The 27,500-nt window shown below is 41.6% G+C and overlaps 1 protein-coding gene across 1 annotated transcript in view; it reads right to left on the reverse strand.

Moving 5' to 3' along the window:
• LOC109898896 (zinc finger matrin-type protein 4) overlaps positions 1-27,500 on the reverse strand; it is a 160,861-nt gene that overhangs the window by 78,901 nt on the left and 54,460 nt on the right. The window contains exon 4 of the mRNA XM_031835476.1: positions 628-805. Within this exon, the coding sequence (XP_031691336.1) occupies positions 628-805 (178 nt within the window). The remainder of the gene's footprint in view (positions 1-627; positions 806-27,500) is intronic.

Below are 27,500 nucleotides of genomic sequence, written 5' to 3' on the forward strand. Positions count from 1 at the left end.
TTATATTTTTGTTTTAAGTCTCTAAAACGTAAACCCTAACCTTTGAATTAATGTCTAAACTTAACAGTAAACACTTGCAGGCATATGTGAATGGCAAGGACAAACCTAAAGTATCCAAAGAACAGTGTACAATAGCACATTGTACCCTAAGGCACTCTGTTGTTCTGGCACATAGGTAGACAAATGGGTCAGTTCCATTAAATCTGTTGGCTGTGTCGGTTATGACCTTGGTCTGATGTGTGTTAAATGGAATGGATTGTGTTTCGTACGCATACAAATGGACACACAAACACACACAAACGCGTATGCACACACACACCCACACCCACACCCACACACACACACACACACTGACTTCTACAAACAAACACACAAACACACACACGCCCACAACTTGTTGAGTGATATATGAGAGTTGTTGTTTTACCACAAATGAAAAATAAACTGGGTGAATGTGTGTGTTACAGGGAGGAGGTCACTAAAATATAAATCCACACATATACTGTATGCAAACAGATAAACAGTTCAATCAGTCTGTATGAATGTTTGCGTTTGGGGAGAGGGGGGTGGTGTGGGGTGCACGCATGTGTGAGTCAGTGTGCAAACGTATATGTGTATCTGTGTTACCTGTGGTGGTAGGGCTGTTGGTAGCAGTAGGTATGCTGGGTGTTTCTCCCAGTACCAGTCGTACTCTCTTAGCATGTGTCTTTCCCTGGTAGTGAGACAGGGCCACGATGGCCGACGTGAAGAACATATTACACAAAGTACAGCACTTATTCCTGTCCACCTCTGTCTCTGCACTTCCCTGAAGGGAGGAGAGGAGAGAGGAATGGAGGGGAGGGGAGAGAGGAGAGAGAGGGGGGGAGGAAGAAGGAGGAAGGAGGAAAACATGTCATACAAAGTATAGCAGTTATGCTGTTCACCTCTGGATATGTGGGGTCCCACATAAGAAAATACTTTAGTTTACTTTAGTATAAATAATGTCGTATCACTACAGTTAAAGAACGGTAGTGTTTTTGTTGACTGTAGTATACTGTAGTATTTACTATAGTGTTTTTGCAGATATTACTGTATTATACTGTAGTATTTGCAGACATTAGTGTGGTATTGTTTTATTATCTTTAAAATAAAAGTGTGAGGGATCGAGGGGAGGAGAAAGAGAGAGAGATTGAGAGAGATTGAGAGAGAGAGAGAGAGAGAGAGAGAGCGAGAGAGAGAGAGAGAGAGAGAGAGATTGAGAGAGAGAGAGAGAGAGAGAGAGAGAGAGAGATTGAGAGAGAGAGAGAGAGAGAGATTGAGAGAGAGAGAGAGAGAGAGAGAGAGAGAGAGAGAGAGAGGAAACGAGGGAAAGAACATATTAAGAAAAGTATAGAATGTATTCCTGTCCACCTCTGCTGAACTGTCTTATGGAGAGGAGAGAAGAGGGGAATGGAGTGGAGGAGAGGGATGATGAGGATCTGTTGGCACAGTTTTCCTCCTCCCTCTCTCTCTCTCACTCTTCTTTCTCTTTTTCTCTCCCTTTCTCTATTTCTCTTTCTTTTCACAACACTCCTTATCTTTCGCGCATGTGTCAAATTGAGTGCAGTGATAGAAATATGTCTTTGGTGTTGTGTGTATGTTTGTATGTCTGTGTGGGTGCATGTGTCTGGCGCTGTGTCAGTGTGTGTTAACGTCACATAAAGGATCTGCGAGTTTGGAACACCTCTACCTTCCAGGGCTCTTTTCTCTCTCTCCTTTCTCTCTTATTTTTGCATTTTATTTTTCTGTCTTTGTCTGTGTTTCCTCTCTGTGGAAGGGTTAGCTAACAATGTCACGAAACCAATTTGCATGCTTCAATGGGGCAGAAGTCAGTGAGTTACTGTGACAATGACAAGAAACTGCCACGTGGAGAATCGTAAGTGACTCGTTTCAACTAGTTTCATCTTGTTCTTGATGTCTTGTTTATATATTTTTAGTTGTTGTTGTAATTTTAACCCCTTTTTTCTCCCCAACTTCGTGATTTTTGCGATCTCATCGCTGCAACTCCCATACTGGCTCGAGAGAGGCGAAGGTCGAGTTATACGTCCTTCCCGAAACATCAAACCTCACTTCTTAAAACCCGCTCGCTTAATCTGGAAGCCAGCTGCACCAATGTGTCGGAGGTAACACCGTTCAACTGATGACCAAAGTCAGCCTGCATGGGGGCTGGGTCGCCATAAGTAGTCGCTAGAGCGCAATCAGCCAAGTGACCTGAAATCAGTCTAAAACACCTCAAGATAAGGGCCTCCCGAGTGGTCTAATGCACTGCATCACTACAGCCTGGGGTTCAATCCCAGGTGCTGTCATAACCAGCCAAACCTTCCCCTATCCCGGACGACGTTGGGCCAATTGTGCACCGCCCTATGGGACTCCTGGTCAAGGCCTGTTGTGACAGCACCTGGGATCTAACCCCAGGCTGTAATGACGCCGCAACACTGCGATGCAGTGCCTTAGACCGCTGTGCCACTCGGGAGGCCCTTGCCTTGAGGTGTTTTGACTGATTTCAGGTAAATGCTAATATGGCAACAATTCGCTAGCTAGCTAACCAACTGTAACGATGTATTTGAGAGATAACAAGTGCTCATTATGCAAATGTATTTATGTTTTCAATAAACATTGGGGACAAAATATCGTTTTTATGTTGTCATCAATCTAAGTCAAACCCATCTGTTTTTCCTCATAGTTCCTCATTGCACTCTCCGGTTTTGTTGCCAAACAACCAAGGACACATCTAGTGGGTAAATGGGCAACCTCTCAGTCTCTGTCACTGTTCCTCTGTTTTTTTCATCTTTATATCTTTTGTCTACAAGTTGAAAATGGTTCTCTCAATATTTCTCTCACTACTTTTAAGGAGGTGAAATGGGTTATCTCAGTCCATCTCCTCACACACACACACCCCCCTCACCATCCCTTCATTCCTATTCTCATCTTCCCCTGTGTCGTCTCCTGCTGCGATCGTGTTAGAGTTAACCTCTCAATGAACCAGATATCAACCTCCCTCTATCTCAGTCCCCTTCTCTCTCTCATCCCTCTATCTCTGTCCCCTTCTCTCTCTCATCCCTCTACCTCTCTGTCCCCTTCTCTCTTAATCTCCCTCTTTCAATTCAATTCAATTCAAGGGGATTTATTGGCATGGGAAACATGTGTTAACATTGCCAAAGCAAGTGAGGTAGATATTATACAAAAGTGAAATAAACAATAAAAATGAACAGTAAACATTACACATACAGAAGTTTCAAAACAATAAAGACACTACAAATGTCATATTATATATATACATATACAGTGTTCTAACAATGTACAAATAGTTAAAGTACATAAGGGAAAATAAATAAGCATAAATATGGGTTGTATTTACAATGGTGTTTGTTCTTCACTGGTTGCCCTTTTCTTGTGGCAACAGGTCACAAATCTTGCTGCTGTGATGGCACACTGTGGAACTTCACCCAGTAGATATGGGAGTTTATCAAAATTGGATTTGTTTTCAAATTCTTTGTGGATCTGTGTAATCTGAGGGAAATATGTATCTCTAATATGGTCATACGTTGGACAGGAGGTTAGGAAGTGCAGCTCAGTTTCCACCTCATTTTGTGGGCAGTGTGCACATAGCCTGTCTTCTCTTGAGAGCCAGGTCTGCCTTTCTCAATAGCAAGGCTATGCTCACTGAGTCTGTACATAGTCAAAGCTTTCCTTAAGTTTGGGTCAGTCACAGTGGACAGGTATTCTGCCACTGTGTACTCTCTGTTTAGGGCCAAATAGCATTCTAGTTTGCTCAGTTTTTTTGTTAATTCTTTCCAATGTGTCAAGTAAATATCTTTTTGTTTTCTCATGATTTGGTTGGGTCTAATTGTGCTGCTGTCCTGGGGCTCTGTGGGGTGTGTTTGTATTTGTGAACAGAGCCCCAGGACCAGCCTGCTTAGGGGACTCTTCTCCAGGTTCATCTGTCTGTAGGTGATGGCTTTGTTATGGAAGGTTTGGGAATCGCTTCCTTTTAGATGGCTGTAGAATTTAACAGCTCCTTTCTGGATTTGGATAATTAGTGGGTATCGGCCTAATTCTGCTCTGCATGCATTATTTGGTGTTCTACGTTGTACACAGAGGATATTTTTGCAGAATTCTGTATGCAGAGTCTCAATTTGGTGTTTGTCCCATTTTGTGAAGTCTTGGATGGTGAGCGGACCCCAGTCCTCACAACCGTAAAGGGCAATGGGCTCTATGACTGATTCAAGTATTCTTAGCCAGATCCTAATTGGTATGTTGAAATTTATGTTCCTTTTGATGGCATAGAATGCCCTTCTTGCCTTGTCTCTCAGATCGTTCACAGCTTCGTGGAAGTTACCTGTGGCGCTGTGGAGTTGTCAACAAAGCAGCATGACAGAAATATGATGCCAAGTTTTCAAACTACACATGTTGTTCATATAAAAAATTTAATGGCCACTGCTGCACATTCTGCCACTGTTTTGCAACAAAGTTTCACTTAGGGCCCCCAAGAGGTTAGAGCCATCTCTGAATGCATGCCTGGGTAAAAATAATAATTATGCCTTTCGTGAACTGACACTCGTATTTGACCCCCCCCCCCCCCCCTTACTAGCTCTGACTTTGCTGATAGCTACTTTATTGTGGGAAAATGTAGTTACTATGACTGTGACATGTGGTTGTCTCACCTAGCTATCTTAGAATGCACTAACTGTAAGTCGCTCTGGATAACAGCGTCTGCTAAATGACTGAACATTTTTTATAAAAAAATGGGGTGGATGTGGGTACGCAGACCCGTGAACTACTGCAGCCCCTCATGAGTTCAGATTTTTTGTGGCCTCCAACCCCGTCAAAGTTACCCATCCCTGGATTAGATTTGACTATTTAGAACGAGCTGCCAGCTCATGAACGAACAGTGCACCAGGGAGAACTCAACAAGCATGCAGACGCCATAAGTGAAAACACATTATCTAACTGGGGATAATGTCACAAAGCATGATGCGCTAACCAGTTAACTTTCATTTTGAAATAACTTAATGTTTCCAAATTAGTCAGATATTATATAGTTGAGATAGACTTGAAATTACCATGGGAGCTAACTAGCTAGCAAGCTACCAGCTAGATATAGCTAGATAGGTGCTTATCAAAAGTAGATAACTGGTAATTTTACCCCAAAATTGGGGTAAACTATTTCTCAATATTTCAGATTTTTTTTTTAGCTGGTTAATTAATTTGATCATGCTTTGTGAGACACCTGGTTTTATGCTGTTTTAGTCCACACAACATGTCGCCGTGTCAGCTACAGTAGAACATGATGAACACCATGGGGAAACAATAAAATTGGCCAGCCAGAGCTTTTTTGTCCTAGTTCTACCTAGTGTATTCATCTGTCCTTTGACACTCGTTGGATGTAGATGTCCGGTTTATCAGGTCCCAGGCTCCCATGACTGTTATGATTATTCATTTACAAGTTAATTGCCATTTGCTTTTTGCTTTTGCGCAATCTGTACCTGATAGAGCAGCTCTAGTCTCACATTCTGAAGTAATCCTTGGGAAAGAGACTAGAACAGACCCAAAAGTTCTGACTGTATGGACGGACATTTGAGCAGCCCATGACGGTCCATTAACTTTATGCTGTAAAAATGTAGTGATTTCATTGGTGCAGTTCCCCCTCACGGCAAATAGCTGGCAAAACAATGCTCACGGCCTATGCGCCCGTGGAGCTTCTAATGCTGGCAGAGTCAAGCTTGTAACAGCTTTTTTTTTTTTTTTTTTTTACAATATATTTTTGAAACAGTAACATTTATACAGAAATGTCCTTGTTTTTGAAAGAAAAGGAAATTTTTGTCCATTCAAATAATGTTAATGTTGTAAATGATTATTGTAGCTGGAAACGGCAGATTTTTAATGGAATATCTACATAGGTGTACAGAAGTCCATTATGCTTCAGGAAGCATCTTCAGATAACCTCAACAAATTGACAACTAGAATGCCAAAAGGTCTGCAAGGCTGTAATTGCAGCAAATGGAGGATTCTTTGATGAAAGCAATGTTTGAAGGACACAATTATTATTTAAATCAAAAATCACTCTTTATAACCTTGTCAACGTCTTGACTATATTTCCTATTCACGTTGCAACTCATTTCATGGATGATTTCATGGAAAACAAGGACATTTCTAAGTGACCCCAACTTTTGAACGGTAGTGTATATATATATTTTTTATAAATGCTGTCCCTATCGCCCTAATGTACGGGCCGCCACTGTTACTGACACTAGGACTGGTTTTACTCAAATCTCTCTCTCATCTGGTGAGACTCATTTACATGTGACCTATTTGTATCTGTGCACAGACAGACAGTGTGATGTCTGTGTCTGTATGTGTATGTGTGCGTAGCCACACCCTACCCCAACAATAGACTTCTAATGAAGCATGTTTATTTCTCTCATCTCCCTCTCTCCTATCATTTCTCCCATTCTTTGTTCATATGAGTGCGAAAATGCCTCTAATTATACACACAAAGACGCAGAGGGAAACAGACAAAGATACACTTTCAAAAAGTGCATATTTAAAAAAGAGAAAAAACATGTAAAGTGTTGGTCCCATGTTTCATGAGCTGAAATAAAAGATCGCAGAAATGTTCCATACGCACAAAAAGCATCATTTGTGATTAATGTTGTGCACACATTTGTTTACTGTACATCCCTGACAGCGACCATTTCACCTATGCCAAGATAATAAATCCACCTGACAGGTGTGGTGTCATGTCCACTCCCACTCCGGTGCTCGACGTCACCGGTCTACTAACCACTGGTCCTGGCAACCCATCTTTACACACACATGGCAACCATCATTACGCACACCTGGTTCTCATCATCAGTCACACCTGGACTTCAGTACTCCCTTTGTTTACCAATCTTTTGTTATCAATCAGCAAGTAGTATTGTTTCTGTTTCCATGTCAGACGCTTCTCTTGTTTTGAATCGTTCCATGTTCATTGTTATTAAATTCACTAACTGCACCTGATTTCTGGCTCCCTGCGTCTACGTTACAGAATACTTCCTCAACAAACGGAAACAGCAGCAGTTAATCAAGACATCTCCCAGCTGGCTCATTTGGGAACGACTATGAGAGAGAATAAAGTAGGCGGCGCACGTCAAACGGATGACGCGTACATGTCCAAATATGGACATCCGGTCAGGACATCCTGGCGGGAAGGTGTCACGTGGTTATGCCCATATAACTGCATCCTGTTCCTGTTGTCAGGTGTTAGAGTGTGTGTTAATTTATGTCTATATTGCATCTATTCCTTTGAAGTTGTCATGATGATTGATGTGGTTGAACTGGGGGGGGGGGTATGTTTGAACATCTTAAAGAGGATGGCCCCACACCCCCCTATGTTATTGCCCTTAGGGTTGTTGTCTATGAAGCAGGAATGTCCGGGGAGGGATTGTGTTGGCGGCAGATGCATTATAAATAAGACCCAGAACAACACATGCAGCCCCAGAACACTATACAAGATTTAAAAAATAAACATGGATTTTGTGATGAGTGGCAAAGCAGTGATGACTGTAACAACGGAAGCAAGACTGCGGCTGAAAGAGAAAGGGCCAAGTATAAAGCAACAATATACGATGTGCCAACAAAGCGGTTTCTAAGTGTGTATAGAACCCAGATACCGCCCGCAACTGCGCTGATAGATCAAGTGATAATGTCTAATGGACAGCAATGGGGGTATCAGTTTGAAACTCTATACAGTAGCCGAAGGAGAATAATATACAGACCAGACTTTAGGAGTGGACTACGGGCTTGAAGACTGGCCGGTTTTTCGCAAGGTTGTGTGTCCTGAACTGAGAGTTATCACAAAGGGGTATAGCTTGTTCACGGGCTACGAGACCCGTTGGGAAGGTACCCCTGACTCCTCAGGAAGAGTATTTCACAGGGTGAAAATACAAATAAAGAATGGACTTCAATGTGGATGCGTGGAGTTCTATATCAGCAATGAGGAAACCCGCAACCAAAACATTTGTGATGGTGGCCTGACTGGGGATTTTAGGTTGTGCATGCTTATTCTTTTTAAAAGGTGGGATCTAATGGAATTGAAAATGTTAGAGTTGTTGGACGCTCTTTTTGTACAGAGCCAACAGCGGCAGAGCATTGTTCGGCTAAGGAAGTGCATAATATATACGAATCCTGAGGATTATGATTCAAAGGAACCCCAAGAAGGATCATCCTCAGAAGGGTCAGCCCCCAAAGAAAACTAAGTACGTGGCTGTGTTAACCACGCCCTGATACCCAAAAGACTGGTTCAAAAATAAAAGGACTGCCCATAAAGCCTCCGGTTCTTCATTTCAGCATATACCATTTCCCCAAATCTAGTAAAGAATTTTTGACCAAAAACGGATCAAAGATATACTACAGCATCAAACAAGTGCAAGATAACCTTTCCACTACATGTGGTCAACACTGTGTATTCCACCTATGCCAAAGAGCCCGGGGAGTTTCGTTTGAAGATGTTATGTCTCTTTATAATGATGATTTAAGAAGATTTTGATAACGTTGTAGCTTGTTTTGTTAGAAAATATAAAAAGTGTTCAAATATGTGTCCTTTAAGACCGTGTAATCAAGGCGTATGCTCACGTCAAATGTTTCAAGAATGCCACAAATGTTAAATTGCTTAATTTTTCAAGTAAAATGTATTGTATTTAATCATAGTCATTCAAAAGTCTAACCACCCTGAGAGATTGGGATTAGGAAAAGGTCCGGACACGTTCAGGGGGGTAAATGAGTTGTCATCAGTCCTTTCATAGGGGGTCGGGGTTGTTGGGACATCTTTAGGGGTGCTGTAGCTCATTGAAGGATTTTGTTTTAAAGCTTGAATCTGTTGACGAAGCTTATAGTTGAGTACCAGCTTGAGTACCAGAGTACCAGCTCAGTTTATAGTTGAGTACCAACAGCGTTAAATGGTTGGTCTTTCTCTCACCTTGTTTTACCAATGCCAAATACCTTTGCAAGAGGTTTGTGTATTTTTGGACCTTATCATAGGGGTTCAATCCTATGGCCATATCCAAATCATTTTCTGCTGTTTGTCTGATATTTTCAGGACCCTGCATTTGGTTTTTAAGTCTATCCAACTCTTGTTGAGGCACCAAGTACATTTTATTGGCCATCCAACTCTGTGTTCAACCCCCATGTCTGGCAGAAATAAGGCTGGTGATGAAGGGCACAGCTATAGTTAGCAAAGGCAGAAGAAAACCCCCAGACTGTTTTATGCTATGTCTTCTCTTTGAAGACTGGCTCGTTTATTGGCAAAGAGTTTGATCGCAGTCTTTTGTCTCTTTACTTTTTAAAATTGGGACAGGGTGAGTGGAATGCGTCCTTTGAGAAGATTCAAAGCAATCTCACATAGGGATAATATGAGATCTGAAGAACAGTGACCCAAGATGGCCTTCCGTTCTTTAGCTGTAGCCCCAACTAGGCTTCTCAAGAGGGGCAGGTTTCTTTTTAAACGCAGAGACATAGCGGTTACTTTTTAGGAATGTACGCAGCCGGCCACTCCCACGGGAACAGGCCGGTTCGGCACCTCAGGTGTTCTGGAGTATTTGCTTTTAAATCCAAGATTAAATAAGAAAATGGCGCTCATACAAAAAAAAGAAGCTTGTGCTATTTCAGGATGTTCGCTACCTGCAAATAGCATATCGTCCAAAACCAGCAGATTGTTTTTATGAGGAGGGAGAAGTTATTCCTTCAACAAACTTTTATTTCTTCAACAGTTCATCATACACAGGTTGATAACACGAATAACACCACACAGTATTGTCAGGCTTTTGAGATAACACATGTTCAGAATTCTCTAAAATACTTTTTACAATACAAGTTTTACCACTATTGGATGGGCCTGCGATTAAGGCCGAAAATGGTAGTTGCAAACTGGGGTCAAAACCTTCTACAGCAGCCATTATATCTTAAGCTTTAAGACACACTGCGGCTTGTAGCATAAGTCAGTAGCTAAAGGGACAATGTGGTCCCGTCAGGTAAAAGCAGTCTCTTGTCATAGACTACCCTGAATCTTTTAGTAAGTGGGGCTTTCCTCAGATGGAAGCCATTTTTATCCCTAACAAATTTTTTTGTAGGAGCTCAAAATCTCCAAGTCACTATTCTGGTCGTTTATGAACCCCTCGACAAAGAGTGTGATTGATTCCAAGTTTACATGTGGGGCATTTTCATAGTTTTGAGTCACACCATTGGCTTTCAACACCACATGATTGTCATTAGTCCTAAAAGCATAGCTTTCGGGACCACAGAAGGACCATTCAGTGATATGGTCACCATCTTCGAGTTCACTCGTTAAACCACCCAGATAGTTGCTAAGTGGGGGGTTCCAAACACCCTGTTTGCTTACATAGACCACAGAGTCTGTGTCGTGGTAGAGAAACCGCCTCAGAAGATGCTCCATGAGGGCGTACAGTTCAAGTCGGCCATAGGCCGTGGTAAATGCTGCAAGAAACGCATTTACATTACCCAGGGGTAGAACCTTCTTCTTGTTACGTCTCCATTGCACCAGGGCAATGTCTTGACTCAAGAATAAAAAATGTGAAATATCGTATTGGTCCGATAAAACGAATTCCAAAAATTATTCTGGGTCTTTAATGATCGACGTTGTTAGCATATTGCAACTCTGCGAAAGCTTCCCCCAAAGAGAGTTTAAGTACAATTTCGACACATTTCTTTTGGTTTTGTTGACCTCTATTCTGTCAGGGTCAAGAAGTATGCCTTCTCTGTCATGATAGTCTTGAATGTGCTTGTCTTTGCTCTCTTGATCTGTGACCGATGCAGGATAGCCTGAAGCCATTTGCTTGCATCTCAAGAAGGTCTTGATGTACTCTTTAAAAAGAGTGTCTGATTTCCTGGAAAAGTTCCACACTTTTGGCCACACATACCCCATCTCTAGAGCCTTAGAGAATTCAACTGTGGCCCATAAAACTGTTAGGGCTCTTTCTTGATCTGAGTGATCACAAGGCTTTTCCTGGTTGTTGTTCACTGCATGTGCGCAAAGGGGAAAGAAAAGTTTTCCGTGAGGTCCCTTGTAAGGCAACACTGGTATAAACAAATCCCTAGGATGGTAGACAGTTGCTTTGATCAGACCGAAATAGTTTTGGGTTAAGTCAAAGGGGTAAGTCAAAGTCGCGGTGAATAATTTCAGGTTGCGATCCATTCATGCTCCTACATCACATTCACTTTTAACTGGTAAGTACCCTGTAAAGATTTCAATTTGTCTTGAAACTCTTGGTACATTTCCACAAAGTATTTTGGGATAGGACACACATGGCCTGGGGCACAAAGCAAGATTTACAACCGTGGCAGAAACCGTTGTACTCAAACACGGTCTCAACACCATCAATCTGTGTGTATCCATCTACATGATAAGGCCCAAACACCTTCTCACCCCTATTCAAAGCATGTTGAATAAAAATGTCTTTATCCTGGGCCAAGTACTTCAACCATTGAATGGACAAACTAGAGTATGACTTGAATTGGCGGCGGTAGTTGTCAGGCGAGGGGTTTGCTATAGATGCTGAATGTAGAAAGTGTGTATGACAGGTTTTCATGCATGCCGATGCAATAATTGTACAACTCCTGGGCTCAATGCTTGCATCTTTGATTACCTCTTCTCTGAATCTGAGGCATCCTTCATGAAGTATAACTACAACGTTGTCACAGTATGACTCCATCTCTTTGTGGAAATCAAAAATGCTGTGACATACTGTGTCTTACCATGTCAGGAATCTCTCTCGCTCTTTGGGAGACATCTGATCACACCCGTACATTTCGGGCCTGGGATAAGATCCAATATAATGTAGATTCTGCTCAGATATGAAGAAATGGGGAAACCAGCCTTTCACAGAGTTCTCACAACCCAATGCCTCTGGCATTTGAGCCAATCTCATGGGTAAGAAGCTTAAACTGTCAATGTATCTCTGGTTGAAGGCGGGGTCTACAAAACACAAGATTTTTCTACCTTGAGCTATGACACTGGGTGCAACGCCTTGCTGTATCAAGGGGTTCAAAAGAAGGTAAGAGTCATAGGCCCTAGAATTGTGCGCTATAAACGTGAAGTTTCTGTACTGGGGTTTTCTAAAGTGTTTTTGAAAGATCAGTGCACAATTGGGTCCCTCTGCCGACCACTTATCACCCTTGAAAGTCATGGGAGATACAAAAATAGGCAAATGAACCCCTGATTGCTGATTAGTCTCAAAATCATAGAACACACATTTCTCTGAATGTTCATCTTCAGCCAAGGGCTGAATATAACACTCGTGTGGCACTTCTTGAACCACTTCAGCGTTTCTGCTCTTCAAAGGCCCTTTACAGATTGGGCAATGTATGATTCCACACACATGAGGTTTAGGGCTGTCTATTTTAAGGTTGTAATTGCACTAGCATTTTGGATATTTCTTGTTAATGTAACAACTGCTTACAGATTTACAAGCCTTGTTTAAATGTTGTGTTTTTCGTAACAGTAGGCCGAACGACATGTGCGGTGACAATCCGCACAGGGTGTCAGGTTTAAAGGCTGCATCGGACAATTTTCATCCAGACATACTGAACAGTTATAATGCCACGAGTGCCCCCCCTTTTGGGTGTAGCCGGTATGACAGGATAGACACACATATGGTGCGCCTAAAAATGCTGTGATGTTGGTAATAGCATAATAATGGTTGTTTTGCACATAAGAGTACAGATTCTGAGGATGAGGTTGGGGGTTGTTTTGGAATTTCAAGAGAGCTGCATTAGCTCTACTGTGGTACAAACCCACAATCTTGATGTTCAGAAAGGTGTCAAATTTTACTACGTCAGAGAATGCCACCGCAACCTGTATACCGAGACCCACGGCCGTTTGGAGCTCTCTAGCCTTGTGTAACGCCGCTAGATCCGTACATCCAGGCTTGAGTAAATGTGCTAGGCCTATTGCAAAGCATAGCTTATTACCAGGATTGTGAACGTTTATGAGGTTTGCCCTTTTATTGCTTATGATTTCTGATTAGGCTACCTAGTTTCCTTCTCTGCCCCCCACCACCCAGGGGTTGACATATTATTTGCACTACAAGCTCGAGGGTCCTATCGGCTATGACGGATAAATTTGACTGAAAAAGTTGTTCTAGCAGGGCTATACATTTTTCAAGATCTGCTTCGCAATTGGGTAAAATAAGAAGTGTTTTGCATGCTATCTCCACAAATGTCCAACTGTAAGACATCACGAGGTTTGCCATAATCTCTTGCCCTGTCTAACAGTTTGTTCAGAGTATCGAATATCATCACATAAAACGCATAGTCAACATTCTGAGTCAGCCATGTGAAATTGAAAAACTGTTGAATCTCTGTATGGCTGAATTTATTTCGGTACACAACCCGGACACTTCTATCGAGACCATCTCCCTCTTGAATTATTAGACAATTTTCCAATTCCTCAAAAACATTGTTGCATTTCAGACTCTTCGGACATGGGAGTTAATGGCGAGGTCTGTGGGGGTTCCTGTGTAGAAGATCTTCTGCTCTCATTCATCTGGTTAATCAACGATATGAGTGCGTCAGGGATCTGGGATAACATGTTTTCATCGGTGGTCCCGGACTCATTCATATAATTAATTAATTCTATGAGTTCGGCGGGAATCTGGGATAATAGGGTTTCATCTATCGTAATTATGTCTGTTACTCCAGCCTCATTCATCTGTTTAATTAAAGCTTGGAGTTCGGCGGGAATCTGGGATAACAGGGTTTCAACTGTCTCCATTATGTCTGTCGGCTCATCCATTTGGGTAATTAATGATGTGTGTTCTTGTGGTATTCTGGAAGGAGCCATGTTACATATAGGTTTTTAGCGCCTGTATTTGCGTTTTTTATCAGATTTTTTTAAATCGGATGTTGTTTAACAAACGTGGCATTGTCCTATGCCAGAAGGATAGATCCTGACTGTATTGCCGCTCGAGTAAAGACACCATTAGTTTGTGTAGCAAAACCTTTCGTGATTTTAGAGCCCTGGACAAGGCAGTGAGAAACCTAACTTGTTGTATTTCAGGTTCGGGTGTTTCTACAAAAGAATTGGATGAATCAAGAAGGTTGGCCGCTTCACATAGCATCAAGTTGTCTACCTCTGAAATGTCATTTAAAATGTTGAAATCATCCGGCTTCGCTGTTTTATTGTGTATGTCAAAATCCTCTGTGTGTTCTCGTTGTGAATGGTCTTCTGTGCCGTTATACGCCGGGGAGGAGTCTGAAAGAATAATATACATACAAAATAGGTTATTAAACATAAAATATATTAGATAAAAATGTCAAATACATTTCAGGTATAATACTACATATTAACAATATAGAATTAAATTACCTCAGCTTTTTTGACGAATCGCGGATACCGTGGGCTCTAGACTTTTTTCACCAGGCATTCCAGATTCTGCCGGGCATGTCTCGTTGGAGTCTGAAAAAACATTATTTGTCATTGTTTTAACATATTCAATCATAAAAATGTATAAATAATAATAAAATATGTATAACTAATAACATATATATATAATGGCTTCATACCGTGTCCATGTAGCACCGTTTCTTGAAGCAGTAAGTTTCTGGCCCAGTAACACTGCACTTGCGCCTGAGTTGTGCGTTGCTTGTTTGGGTCTGGAATATGGAGCGAGTGGGTGGAGGTTCCCCGGTCGGTTATAGCCTCGGTTCTTGGTGTGTTTGAAAAAACGTTCATACAGAACGGGAGAATAGCATTTATTTCATCGTCTCCGCCGTAGTCGTTCAGAGTACATAATGCAGCCGTGATCCTTCTTTGTGGTCTGTCAGCTGTAAACAAAAAAATAGCTTTTAATATAGGGTGCACACGTTTTGTTTTTAATGAATAAATATTCTTATGTATTTTATTATTTGGACTTACGTCGCAAATAGTGTGATGGCGACTGGCTGCATGCGTTTTGCTCCACTGAATCCCCGTCTAACGAAGGCTGTTCCAAACCATTAATTCCCTGGAGCAACTGGGTAAAGGATTGATATCCTACAAACGTTAGATAATATTAACTTCTTCGATATAGGGGGCGCTCTTTTAATTTTTGGATAAAAAACCGTTCCCGTTTTAAACAAGATATTTTGTCACGAAAAGATGCTCGACTATGCGTATAATTGACAGCTTTGGAAAGAAAACACTCTGACGTTTCTAAAACTGCAAAGATATTATCTGTGAGTGCCACAGAACTGATGCTACAGGCAAAACCAAGATGACATTTCAAACAGGAAATGTCCCAGATTTTGAAGGCGCTGTGTTCCAATGTCTCCTTATATGGCTGTGAATGCGCCAGGAATGAGCCTACACTTTCTGTCATTTCCCCAAGGTGTCTGCAGCATTGTGACGTATTTGTAGGCATATCATTGGAAGATTGACCATAAGAGACTACATTTACCAGGTGCCCGCTTGGTGTCCTCCGTCGAAATTATTGCGTAATCTCCAGCTGCGTGCATTTTTCCATTTGGTTCAGAGGAGAAACCAAACTGCCACGAATGATTTATCATCGAATAGATATGTGAAAAACCCCTTGAGGATTGATTCTAAACAACGTTTGCCATGTTTCTGTCGATATTATGGAGTTAATTTTGAAAAAAGTTTGACGTTGTAATTACAGAATTTTCGTTTTCTTTTCTTAGCCAAACGTGATGAACAATACGGAGCGATTTCTCCTACACAAATAATATTTTTGGAAAAACATTTGCTATCAAACTGAGAGTCTCCTCATTGAAAACATCCGAAGTTCTTCAAAGGTAAATTATTTTATTTGAATGCTTTTCTTGTTTTTGTGAAAATGTTGCCTGCTGAATGCTAGGCTTCATGCTATGCTAGCTATCAATACTCTTACACAAATGCTTGTGTAGCTATGGTTGAAAAGCATATTTTGAAAATCTGAGATGACAGTGTTGTTAACAAAAGGCTAAGCTTGTGAGCCAATATAATTATTTCATTTCATTTGCGATTTTCATGAATAGTTAACGTTGCGTTATGGTAATGAGCTTGAGGCTATGATTACGCTCCCGGATACGGGATTGCTCGATGCAAGAAGTTAACATATATTTATTCGAAATAGATACATTTTAACTTATAAGAATACGTGCATTTGACATATTACCTAAAAAATCGTTGTCCCCGGTTTAAAAAAGCCATATCACACCGGTTTAATATTACAATAATATCAAGTTGTAATATCCAAACAATTCCCAGAAAATACCTAACGCCTCCAAATCTAATATATTATTTTCACTAACTCACCTTCAGAAAGCTCCATTAGGACAGATTCACAGATGATCTTTTAGCTGTTCTGGGTTGCTAACTCTTCAGGGCTGTTGGCCTTGTGTATGGAGTTGCGCTTTTGCCGTTCGTACAGAATGGATAGTATCTGTTTCACTAGCCTCGCTCCGCGGTCGTGTCTCTAAGGAGAGATATTCTGTAATGAGCTTACAGAGCGGGGGTGCTGTTTTTTTCCGGGGAGAATCCTGTATGCAAAAATTTTCATATAGTACCCCAGAATGTTTAGAGACCTAAAAACCACAGGAGGGTGTCTCGACATTTCTGTCTGCCGGTATTTCCTTTTGATTTCCTACAACCTCAGGGGTAGCAGCTTGGTATAAATGTATAGACCTTGGTGGGGGGGGCCGTTAATATATATGCTGATTAGAAATAACATATGTTTTAAACCATAGGAGGTTGTCTAGACAAGATATATTCTGCCTGGGTTGTTTGACTTTTTAGCCACCCACGTCCTTGGGGTTAAGATAAATACAAATTTGAAAGGCATGTGTGGTAAAGTTCCATGTATAATAGTTGTATCTTTTATCAGTTTAGTATGAGTATTTCTGTAAATTGATGTGGCTCTCTGGAAAATCACAGCATGTTTTGGAACTACTGAACATAACACGCCAATGTAAAATGAGATTTTTGGATATAAATATGCACTTTATCAAACAAAACATACATGTATTGTGTAACATGAAGTCCTATGAGTGTCATCTGATGAAGATCATCAAAGGTTAGTGATTAATTTTATCTATATTTCTGCTTTTTGTGACTCCTCTCTTTGGCTGGACAAATTGTGGGGTTTTCTGTGACTTGGTGGGACCTAACATAATAGTTTGTGCTGCTTTCGCTGTAAAGCCTTTTTGAAATCAGACACTGTGGCTGGATTAACAAGAATTGTATCTTTAAAATGGTGTAAAATACTAGGAATTTGAATTATGAGATTTTTACGTTTTGATAGAAGGATAGAAGCGGCTAGCGATGTAATTGTTCACGATTTTGGAAAAGACTGTCTAGCTTATTCATCAGGGTTACGAATATAGTATAATCAATCCATTGAAAGCTAAACATGGGCGTAAAAAAGTTTACATCATTGCAGGCTTTTGAAAATACATATTGACTGACAGACTTCGTCGCATTTGTACTATCAAATTGTTCACATGCTAAAATTGTTACTTTGGAGTCGGGGCTATACGCCATTGAAGAGATCCTTATGGCTTTCAAATCACTGCACCCGCACACAAACTCTTCCAATGCATAGCCTGGCAGGATTGCACCACTCAGGGCCTGTTCAATTTGACAGAGCGCAAGCCTTATTTTAAGCCATTCTCTCATATGCAGCGCAGGAGAAAAACTCCCGGGTTTTGTATGATAAAGGGGTTTGGGACCACTGTCTGTGAAAATCTTCACAGTTGAATCCTCATGTTGGAATGTGTAAGACATATGTCTATCACTCGTATCCAAAACTTCTTGAAAAGGACTACCTGACATGATGACTCCTTGCTGTCCCCAGTCACCTGGCCGTGCTGCTGCTCCAGTTTCAACTGTTCTGCCTGTGATTATTATTATTTGACCATGCTGGTCATTTATGAACATTTGAACATCTTGGCCATGTTCTGTTACAATCTCCACCCGGCACAGCCAGAAGAGGACTGGCCACCCCACATAGCCTGGTTCCTCTCTAGGTTTCTTCCTAGGTTTTGGCCTTTCTAGGGAGTTTTTCCTAGCCACCGTGCTTCTACACCTGCATTGCTTGCTGTTTGGGGTTTTAGGCTGGGTTTCTGTACAGCACTTTGAGATATCAGCTGATGTACGAAAGGCTATATAAATAAATATGATTTGATTTGAAACATTCAGGGGCATATTACAAAATGTCCTCGATGCTTTTATCATTGGGTTCGTGACAAGAGATGCATAGCACCCCGAGAATTGGCCTAGGAGACATAATTTTCTGTTTAATGTTCTGTGTTTTCTTTTTAAAATCTTGTTTAGTGTTCTGGGGCCACGTGTTGTTCTGTGCCTTATTTATATTGCGTCTGCTGCCAACACAATCCCCCCCCGGACATTCCTTCTTCATAGACAACAACCCTAAGGGCAATACAATAGGGGGTGTGAGGCCATCCTCCTTGAATTGTTCAAACACCCCCCCCCCCCAGTTCAACCAGGTCCCTACACATCAATCATGACAACTTCAAAGAAATAGTTGCAATATAGACATAAATTAACATACACTTTAACACCTGACAACAGGAACAGGATGCACTTATACGGGCATAACCACATGACACCTTTCTGCCAGGATGTCCCGACCGGATGCCCATATTTGAGCATGTACACGTCATCCGGACATAGGGTCATTAATCAGACGTTTGACGCGCACTGTCTACTTAATTCTCTCTACTATGGATGAGTGTCTTTAGCGTTGCCCGATTGTTCGTTCAAATATGACGGGACCCCATCGAAATCCTGTGGCTTCCTACTCCAGTGATCCCTCTTTTTCACTTATCAGAGGGGAGCCCCCAACCCAGAGAGGTACAAGGTTGCAACAGTTATTTCTCTGCTGACCGGACGGGCATTAGAGTGGGCCACGGCCTTCTGGAAGAGAGGAGAGGAAGAGCCTTTCCTTCCTCATCATCACCGTACCCGTACATACGATCATCATAACCCCATGATCTCATGGCCGAGGATGAAAATCTCAGATTGGGCACCCAAATGCCGGAAGACCTGCTTACCCTTTCCCTGTGGTTCCACATTGGTTGAGAGTCTTGTGGTTGTCCTTCAGCCCAACATCCCGGAGGTATACCAAAATCTTCGGGAGGTTTTTTTCCAAGACCTGCATCACCTGTCTCACTCCTCATCGTCCCTGGGACTGTGCCACCGACTTGCTTGCAAGTTCTGTGCCTCTGCGCGGCCGCATCTAACCCTCTGTCTGTGGCCGAAACCAAGGCTATGGAGGGGTACATCCAGGAGGCTCTCCAGCAGGGTTTCATTCGCACATCCACCTCCCCTGCATCGGCAGAATTCATCTTGATGGCCAAGAAGGACAGAGGACCCTCTCGAGTCGTAGCCCCTGTGCTCTGGGATGTAGATGTGGACATTCACAAAGCCCTGGAGAGGGAAACCGCACCTGCCACCTGTCCTCCTGAGCACACCTACATTCCCACAGGCATAAGGGATTGGCTATTGACCTGGGCGTATACAGCTGTTGTCGCTAAACATCCATGTATTACCCGCACCATTCAGTCCATCTCTGGAAAGTCCTGGTGGCCCACCTTGGTGCAGGACGTCGCTCGATATGTCAACTCCTGTTCCATATGTGCCCAACCCCTGGAACGCTCCAGCAGGGAAACTACTCCCCGTGCCTCAGCGTCCCTGGTCTCATCTGTGCATTGACTTTGTCACTGATCTCCCCTCTCCCCTCGACCAACCACCTGGACAGCCAATGAAACAATAAGTTTGCATAACCGAAGAATTTTGGCACAAACTGTCAGAAACCGTCTCAGGGAAGCTCACTTGAGTGCTCGTCGTCCTCACCAAGGTCTTGACCTGACTGCAATTCGGTGTCATAACCGACTTCAGTGGGGAAACGCTCACCTTCGATGGCTATTAGCACACTGGAGAAATGTGCTCTTGACAGATGAATCCTGGTTACAACTGTACCGGGCAGATTGCAGTGGCTTGGTGTCATGTGGGCGAGCGGTTTTTGATGTCAACGTTGTGAACAGAGTGCCCCATGGTAGCGGTGGGGCTAGGTTATGGGCAGGAATATGCTACAGACAAGGTACACAATTGCATTTTATCAATGGCAACATGAATGCAAAGAGATACCATGATGAGATCCTGAGGCTCATTGTCATGCCATCCATTCGCTGCCATTACCTCATGTTTCAGCATGATAAGGCACAGCCCTATGTCAGAAGAATCTGTACACAATTCCTAGAAGCTAAAAATGTCTTAGTTCTTCCATGACCTGCATACTCACCAGACATGTCAACCATTAAGCATGTTTGGGACTCTCTGGATGAACGTGTACAACAGCTTGTTCCAGTTCCCGCCAATATCCTGCAACTTTGCGCACAGCCATTGAAGAGGAGTGGGACAATATTCCACAGGCCACAATTAACAGCCTGATCAACTCTATGGGAAGGAGATGTGTTACGCTGCATGACAAAAAGTATGGTCACACCAGATACTAACTGGTTTTCTGATCCACACCCCTACTTTTATTGTAAGGTATCTGTGACCAACAGATGCATATCTGTATTCCCAGCAGTGGCAAAGTGTCCTACAGGGCATTGTCTGCATATATGCCCCCTTTACTATTCCTACGGTTCTGTAGGAGAAAACTGTAAGAACGTCCCATGTTCTGAATTCTGTACATTTCAAAGGTGCTGAACAAATAGTTATATTTACTATGTGCGTCCTAGCTCGCTCATTAATGTCTTAATGGAAATGATGGATTGCCTCTTATCTGATCATCGTTCCCTTATACCATAGTTTGTACATCTCAATTGTCAGTAGAAACCACATTTGTTTAAGCAAGTCAGTCATATCAGCAATATATTTTTTTAAAGGCAGAAAATGAGGCTGAATGAACTGTTTCACTGCCAGACAAGGCTCCGCTGAGAGCCAGGTGTAGCAGTGGTAAGAATTCACTCCATGGTGCTGAAAAGAAATCTCTGCTGTTGGGAAAACTTTATATAGGCCCTAACAGTTTGTGGGCACCGTTTGTCACCATTATAGTGCAATTAATGTATTGTTTCGTGTTGTGTTGGGTTGTGTAGTGGCTTTGCTAACATTCATCCAAACATACACTACCGGTCAAAACACCTCAAGGGTTTTTCTTTATTTGTACTATTTTCTACAATGTAGAATAGTAGTGAAGACATCACAACAATGAAATAACACATATGGAATCATGTAGTAACCAACCAAAAAACAAATAAAAAAACTAATAAAAATGTGTTTGATATTTGAGAGTCTTCAAATAGCCACCCTTTGCCTTGATGACAGCTTTGCTCCTGGCATTCTCCTGGCATTCTCCTGGCATTCTCCTGGCATTCTCTCATTCTCTCAATCAGCTTTATGAGCTGGTCACCTGGAATGCGTTTCAAATAATAGGTGTGCCTCCTTAAAAGTTCATTTGTGGAATTTCTTTCCTCCTTAATGCATTAGAGCCAATCAGTTAAGTTGTGACAAGGTGGTGGTGGTGGTAGGGGAGGGGGTATTTGGTAAAAGACCAAGTCCATATTATGGCAGGAACAGCTCAAATAAGCAAAGAGAAACAACAGTCCATCATTACTTTAAGACTTTAAGGTCAGTCAATATGGAACATTTCAAGAACTTTAAAAGTGCCGTCACAAAAACCATCAACCATCAAGGAAAGCAAGACCCAGAGTTACCTCTGCTGCAGAAAAAAAGCTCATTAGAGTTACCAGCCTCAGAAATTGCAGCCCAAATAAATGCTTCACAGAGTTCAAGTAACAGACACATCTCAACATCAAATGTTTAAAGGAGGCTGTGTGAATCAGGCTTTCATGGTCAAATTGCTGCAAAGAAATCACTACTAAATGACACCAAGGAGAAGAAGAGACTTGCTTGGGCCAAGAACTATGAGCAGTGGATATTAGACCAGTGGAAATTTGTCCTTTGGTCTGGAGTCCAAATTGGACATTTTTGGATCCAACCGCCGTGTCTACAGTGGCTTGAGAAAGTATTCACCCCCCTTGTGTAACGTGTGTCGTCGTCGGAAGAGGAAAAATCGGACCAAAGCATAGCGTTGTAAATGTTCATGACTTTTATTGAATTGAAAACTGAACAAAATAACAAAGTGCAGAAACGAAAACGTCCTGTCAGGTGCAGAAAACACCAAACAGAAAACAACTACCCACAAAACATAGGTGGGAAAAAGCTACCTAAGTATGGTTCCCAATCATAGACAACGATAGTCAGCTGTCCCTGATTGAGAACCATACCCGGCCAAAACAAAGAAATACAAAACATAGAAAAAGGAACATAGAATGCCCACCCAAATCACACCCTGACCAAACCAAAATAGAGACATAAAAAACTCTCTACGGTCAGGGCGTGACACCTTGGCAATTTTCCTATTTTGTTGCATTACAACCTGTAATTTAAATAGATTTTTATTTGGATTTCATGTAATGGACATGCACAAAATAGTCCAAATTGGTGAAGTGAAAAAAATGACTCCACCTGTGTGCAATCTAAGGGTCACATAATCTGTCACATGATCTCAGTATATATACACAAGTTCAGAAAGCTGGGCTTTACGGAAGAGTGGCCAGAAAAAAAGGCATTGCTTAAAGAAAAAATAAGCAAACACATTTGGTGTTCACCAAAAGGCATGTGGGAGACTCCCCAAACATATGGAAGAAGGTGTTCTTGGACAGATGAGACTAAAATGTAGCTTTTTGGCCATCAAGTAAAACACTATGTCTGGCGCAAACCCAAGACCTCTAATCACCCAGAGAACACCATTCCCACAGTGAAGCGTGGTGGTGGCAGAATCATGCTGTGGGTATGTTTTTCACTTGCAAGGATTGGGAAACTGGTCAGAATGATGGATGGCGCTAAATACAGGGAAATTCTTGAGGGAAACCTCTTTCAGTCTTCCAGAGATTTGTGACTAGGACAGAGGTTCACCTTCCAGCAGGACAAATACCCTAAGCATACTGCTAAAGCAATAATCGAGTGGATTCTTGGAATCGCCTAGTCAAATCCCAGACCTCAATCCAATTGAGAATCTGTCATATGACTTAAAGATTGCTGTACACCAGCGGAACCCATCCAACTTGAAGGAGCTGGAGCAGTGGCTAGATGTGAACACCCCAGCCAGAAAATCCCAGGCCTATAGAGACATACCACAAGAGACATGTAGCTGTAATTTCTGCAAAAGGTGGCTCTACAAGTATTGATTTGGGGGGTGAATAGTTATGCACGCTCAAGTTTTCAGTTTTTTGTCTTATTTCTTGTTTGTTTCACAAGAAAAAATATATTGCATCTTCAAAGTGGTAGGCATGTTGTGTAAATCAAATGATACAAACCCCCCCAAAATACATTTTAATTCCAGGATGTAAGGCCACAAAATAGGAAAAATGCCAAGGGGGTGAACACTTTCACAAGCCACTGTATGTGAGACGTGGTGGGGGTGAACGGATGATCTCCGTATGTGTAGTTCCCACTGTAAAGCATGGAGGAGGAGGTGTTATGGTGTGGGGGTACTTTGCTGGTGACACTGTCTGTGATTTATTTAGAATGCAAGGCACACTTAACCAGCATGGCTAACACAGCATTCTGCAGCGATACGGCATCCCATCTGGTTTGAGCTTAGAGGAACTATCCTTTGTTTTTCAACAGGACAATGACCCAACACACCTCCAGGCTGTGTAAGGACTATTTTACCAAGAAGGACAGTGGTGGATTGCTGCATCAGATGACCTGGCCTCCACAATCACCCAACCTCAACCTAATTGAAATGGTTTGGGGTGAGGCAGACTGCAGAGTGAAGGAAAAAAAGCCAACAAGTGCTAAGCATATGTGGGAACTCCTTCAAGACTGTTGGAAAAGCATTCCAGGTGAAGCTGGTTGAGAGAATGCCACGCATGTGCAAAGCTGTCATCAAGACAAACAGAGAAATTAGGTTGGAAATGTGCTCTCAGTTGAAAGAGGCTATTTGAAGAATCTCAAATATAAAATATATTTAGATTTGTTTAACACTTTATTTGGTTACTACATGATTCCAAATGTGTTATTTCATAATGTTGATGTTTTCACTATTCACTACAATGTAGAAAATAGTAAAAAATAAAGAAAAACCCTTGAATGAGTAGATGTTCTAAAACTTTTGACCGGAAGCGTATATTCTTTTGTCCCACAAAGATTTACGTGCTAAAATCGCCACTGATTCCCAGTCATGTGAAATCCATAGATTAGGCCCTAATGAATGTATTTCAATTGACGGATTTCCTTATGTGAACTCTAACTAACATCTTTGACATTTTTGCTTTTATATTTTTGTTCAGTGATTTAAGGGAGAAAAAGATGAGTGGCAATAACACTGCAGGGTTCTCCTCCTTTGCCTTTGACTCACTCACTCACTCAGATGTACACCACTGGAGACCGAGAGAGGGAGAGAGAAAGAGATAGCTAAAAGAGGTGGGAAAGACATATGGAGGAAAACGGATTAAGTCTTCTCTTTCATCTGAGAGCACATTTCTAACCTACTTTCTCTGTTTCACACACACACACACACACACACACACACACACACACACACACACACACACACACACACACACACACACACACACACACACACACACACACACACATAGACGAACGCAAATACATACACACTCGCCAGCAAGCTCTCTAAGTCTCACTGAAGTGTTTTTGACACCCTGGGTGGACTCCTCCTGCTCAGTATTGTTCCGTTTCTCCAAACTTTCTCCAAAGTTTCGAAGTTGCTCCAAAGTTAAGGTTTAAGGTAAGGTTTGGGATAAGGTCAAAATAAAACAATTGGTGGAAAAAGTACTCAATTGTCATACTTCAATAAAAGTAAAGATATCTTAAAACTTAAAACCACCCAGTAAAATACTACTTGAGTAACAGTCTAAAAGTACTGGGTTTTAAATAAACTTAAGTATCAGAAGTAAAAGTATAAATAATTCTGACCATATGACATTCTCCCAATCTTCTTCTGGATTATCCAAATGCTCTCTAGCAAACTTCAGATGGGTCTGGACATGTACTGGCTTAAGCAGGGGGACACGTCTGGCACTGCAGGATTTGAGTCCCTGGTGGCGTAGTGTGTTACTGATGGTAGGCTTTGTTACTTTGGTCCCAGCTCTCTGCAGGTCATTCACTAGGTCCCCCCATGTGGTTCTGGGATTTTTGCTCACCGTTCTTGTGATCATTTTGACCCCACGGGGTGAGATCTTGTGTGGAGCCCCAGATTGAGGGAGATTATCAGTGGTTTTGTATGTCTTCCATTTCCTAATAATTGCTCCCACAGTTGATTTCTTCAAACCAAGCTGCTTACCTATTGCAGATTCAGTCTTCCCAGCCTGGTGCAGGTCTACAATTTTGTTTCTGGTGTCCTTTGACAGCTCTTTGGTCTTGGCCATAGTGGAGTTTGGAGTGTGACCGTTTGAGGTTGTGGAAAGGTGTCTTTTATACTGATAACAAGTTCAAACAGGTGCCATTAATACAGGTAACGAGTGGAGGACAGAGGAGCCTCTTAAAGAAGAAGTTACAGGTCTGTGAGAGCCAGAAATCTTGCTTGTTTGTAGGTGACCAAATACTTATTTTCCACCATAATTTGCAAATAAATTCATAAAAAATCCTACAATGTGATTTTCTGGATTTTCTTTCTCATTTTGTCTGTCATAGTTGAAGTGTACCAATGATGAAAATTACAGGCCTCTCTCATCTTTTTAAGTGGGAGAATTTGCACAATTGGTGGCTGACTAAATACTTTTTTTGCCCCATTGTAACTAAATAAGGAAGGAAAAAGGAAAGAAAGAGCAAAAGAGAGAAGGAAAGAATGAAAGAAAGAAGGAAAGAAAGAAAGAAGGAAATAATGAAAGAAATAATTAATTAATTAATGAATGAAAGAAAGAAGCAAAGAAAGAAGCAAAGAAAGAAAGAAATGAAAGAAGGAAAGAAATAAAACAAGAAAGAACACAGACAAAACGTGCCATTTGAGAAATGTACATAGTCATGACATTGGCCTGGGGGGTAGGATTTATGACAGTCATGAATACCTCTTCCCCCCCTTTTCCTCTCTCTACCCTACTGAGGTTACATTTGCAAAACCCTTGGTTAACATAGAGATTCTGGGAACATCAGTAGGTGGGGGGAAGTGAACTATATTCTGGTAATTAGAACAATTGAACATGTGCGGTGGTACTTAATGAATATGATGTAAGTTCGGTTGTCATCTGAGACATTCTCATCAATGATAAGATGACATAAACTCTACAGTGGAAAGTCTACACATCAGAGTTATCGGATTCACATGGAATTGTTGTTCAATTTAAATGTTTGAATATGAAATTATTCGGGATAGGATGAAATGTGATTTTAGCTTCTAAAATGTGAAATGTGGGTTTTCATAAGATAGGGCTGCTCAATCAGTGGCACGCCCCTGTGAAGGGACATGGGCTATAAAACTTTTCAAACACGCCCTCCTCTCCCTTCCTATATAAGCCCTTGACGACAATATAACTTCCTGTTCCGAGGATGTAGGACGACGGTCCAATGTCAGAATGGTTCAGATAATAACTACAGAATGAAGCTAACATCAGCGTGAGCTTTGGTTGCGAATGGTATGAACTTTGAACTCTTATTCACTACAGAAGTGATACCTCCTAGCCGTTGAGTTAGCAACAGCAGATGCAACGAGGGTTAGGAAGGAACAGACAGAGTATCCCATCTATCACCCAACAACGTTACTACAACGTATCCAATTGACAACCAGAGACATTCTTCAAAGGACTCGGTTTGGCAACACGGCCTTCCATCTACCACCAACCTACCGAAGTGCAGCTCAGAGTAAATATTTATTGCATTTTCCTTTTCTAAATGGGCGGTAATTTAGAATGCATCAGATACTGTATTTACGATAACACAGCTTCTCCCTGTGTCCCTCAGTCTTCCCGCTCTTTCACTCAAACCCAGCCCTTTTCTTTTGTGTAACAAGCTGTCATATCTGTTCCGCCCGCTAGGGAAGTTTTCCTTTATGACGTAATGTGTAATCAATTTATGATTTAATTATGTGTATGTGTAATTCTGTGTGATTAGTTAGGTATTTAGTAAATAAATAATTAAACCCAATGTTGTATTGCTGATTCAAATTGTTAGCCAGGGTTCATGCAGATAACCAAGAATTTACAACTTTCAGATGAGACTGAATTAAGATGACGATTGATATTGACTACTATTGATATAAAAATATTACTAGGTCTTTAAGAGTTTATTCGGAAGATAACAGCTCTATAAATATTATTTTGTGGTGTCCGACTCTCTAGTTAATTACATTTACATGTTTAGCTCAATCAGGTGATATTAATTACGTAGAAATTATCTTATAGAATAGCATGTCATATCACTTGATCCGGCATAGCCAAAGACACGACAACAGTAT

Source organism: Oncorhynchus kisutch, linkage group LG11 (assembly GCF_002021735.2).
Source record: "Oncorhynchus kisutch isolate 150728-3 linkage group LG11, Okis_V2, whole genome shotgun sequence".
NCBI lineage: Eukaryota > Metazoa > Chordata > Actinopteri > Salmoniformes > Salmonidae > Oncorhynchus > Oncorhynchus kisutch.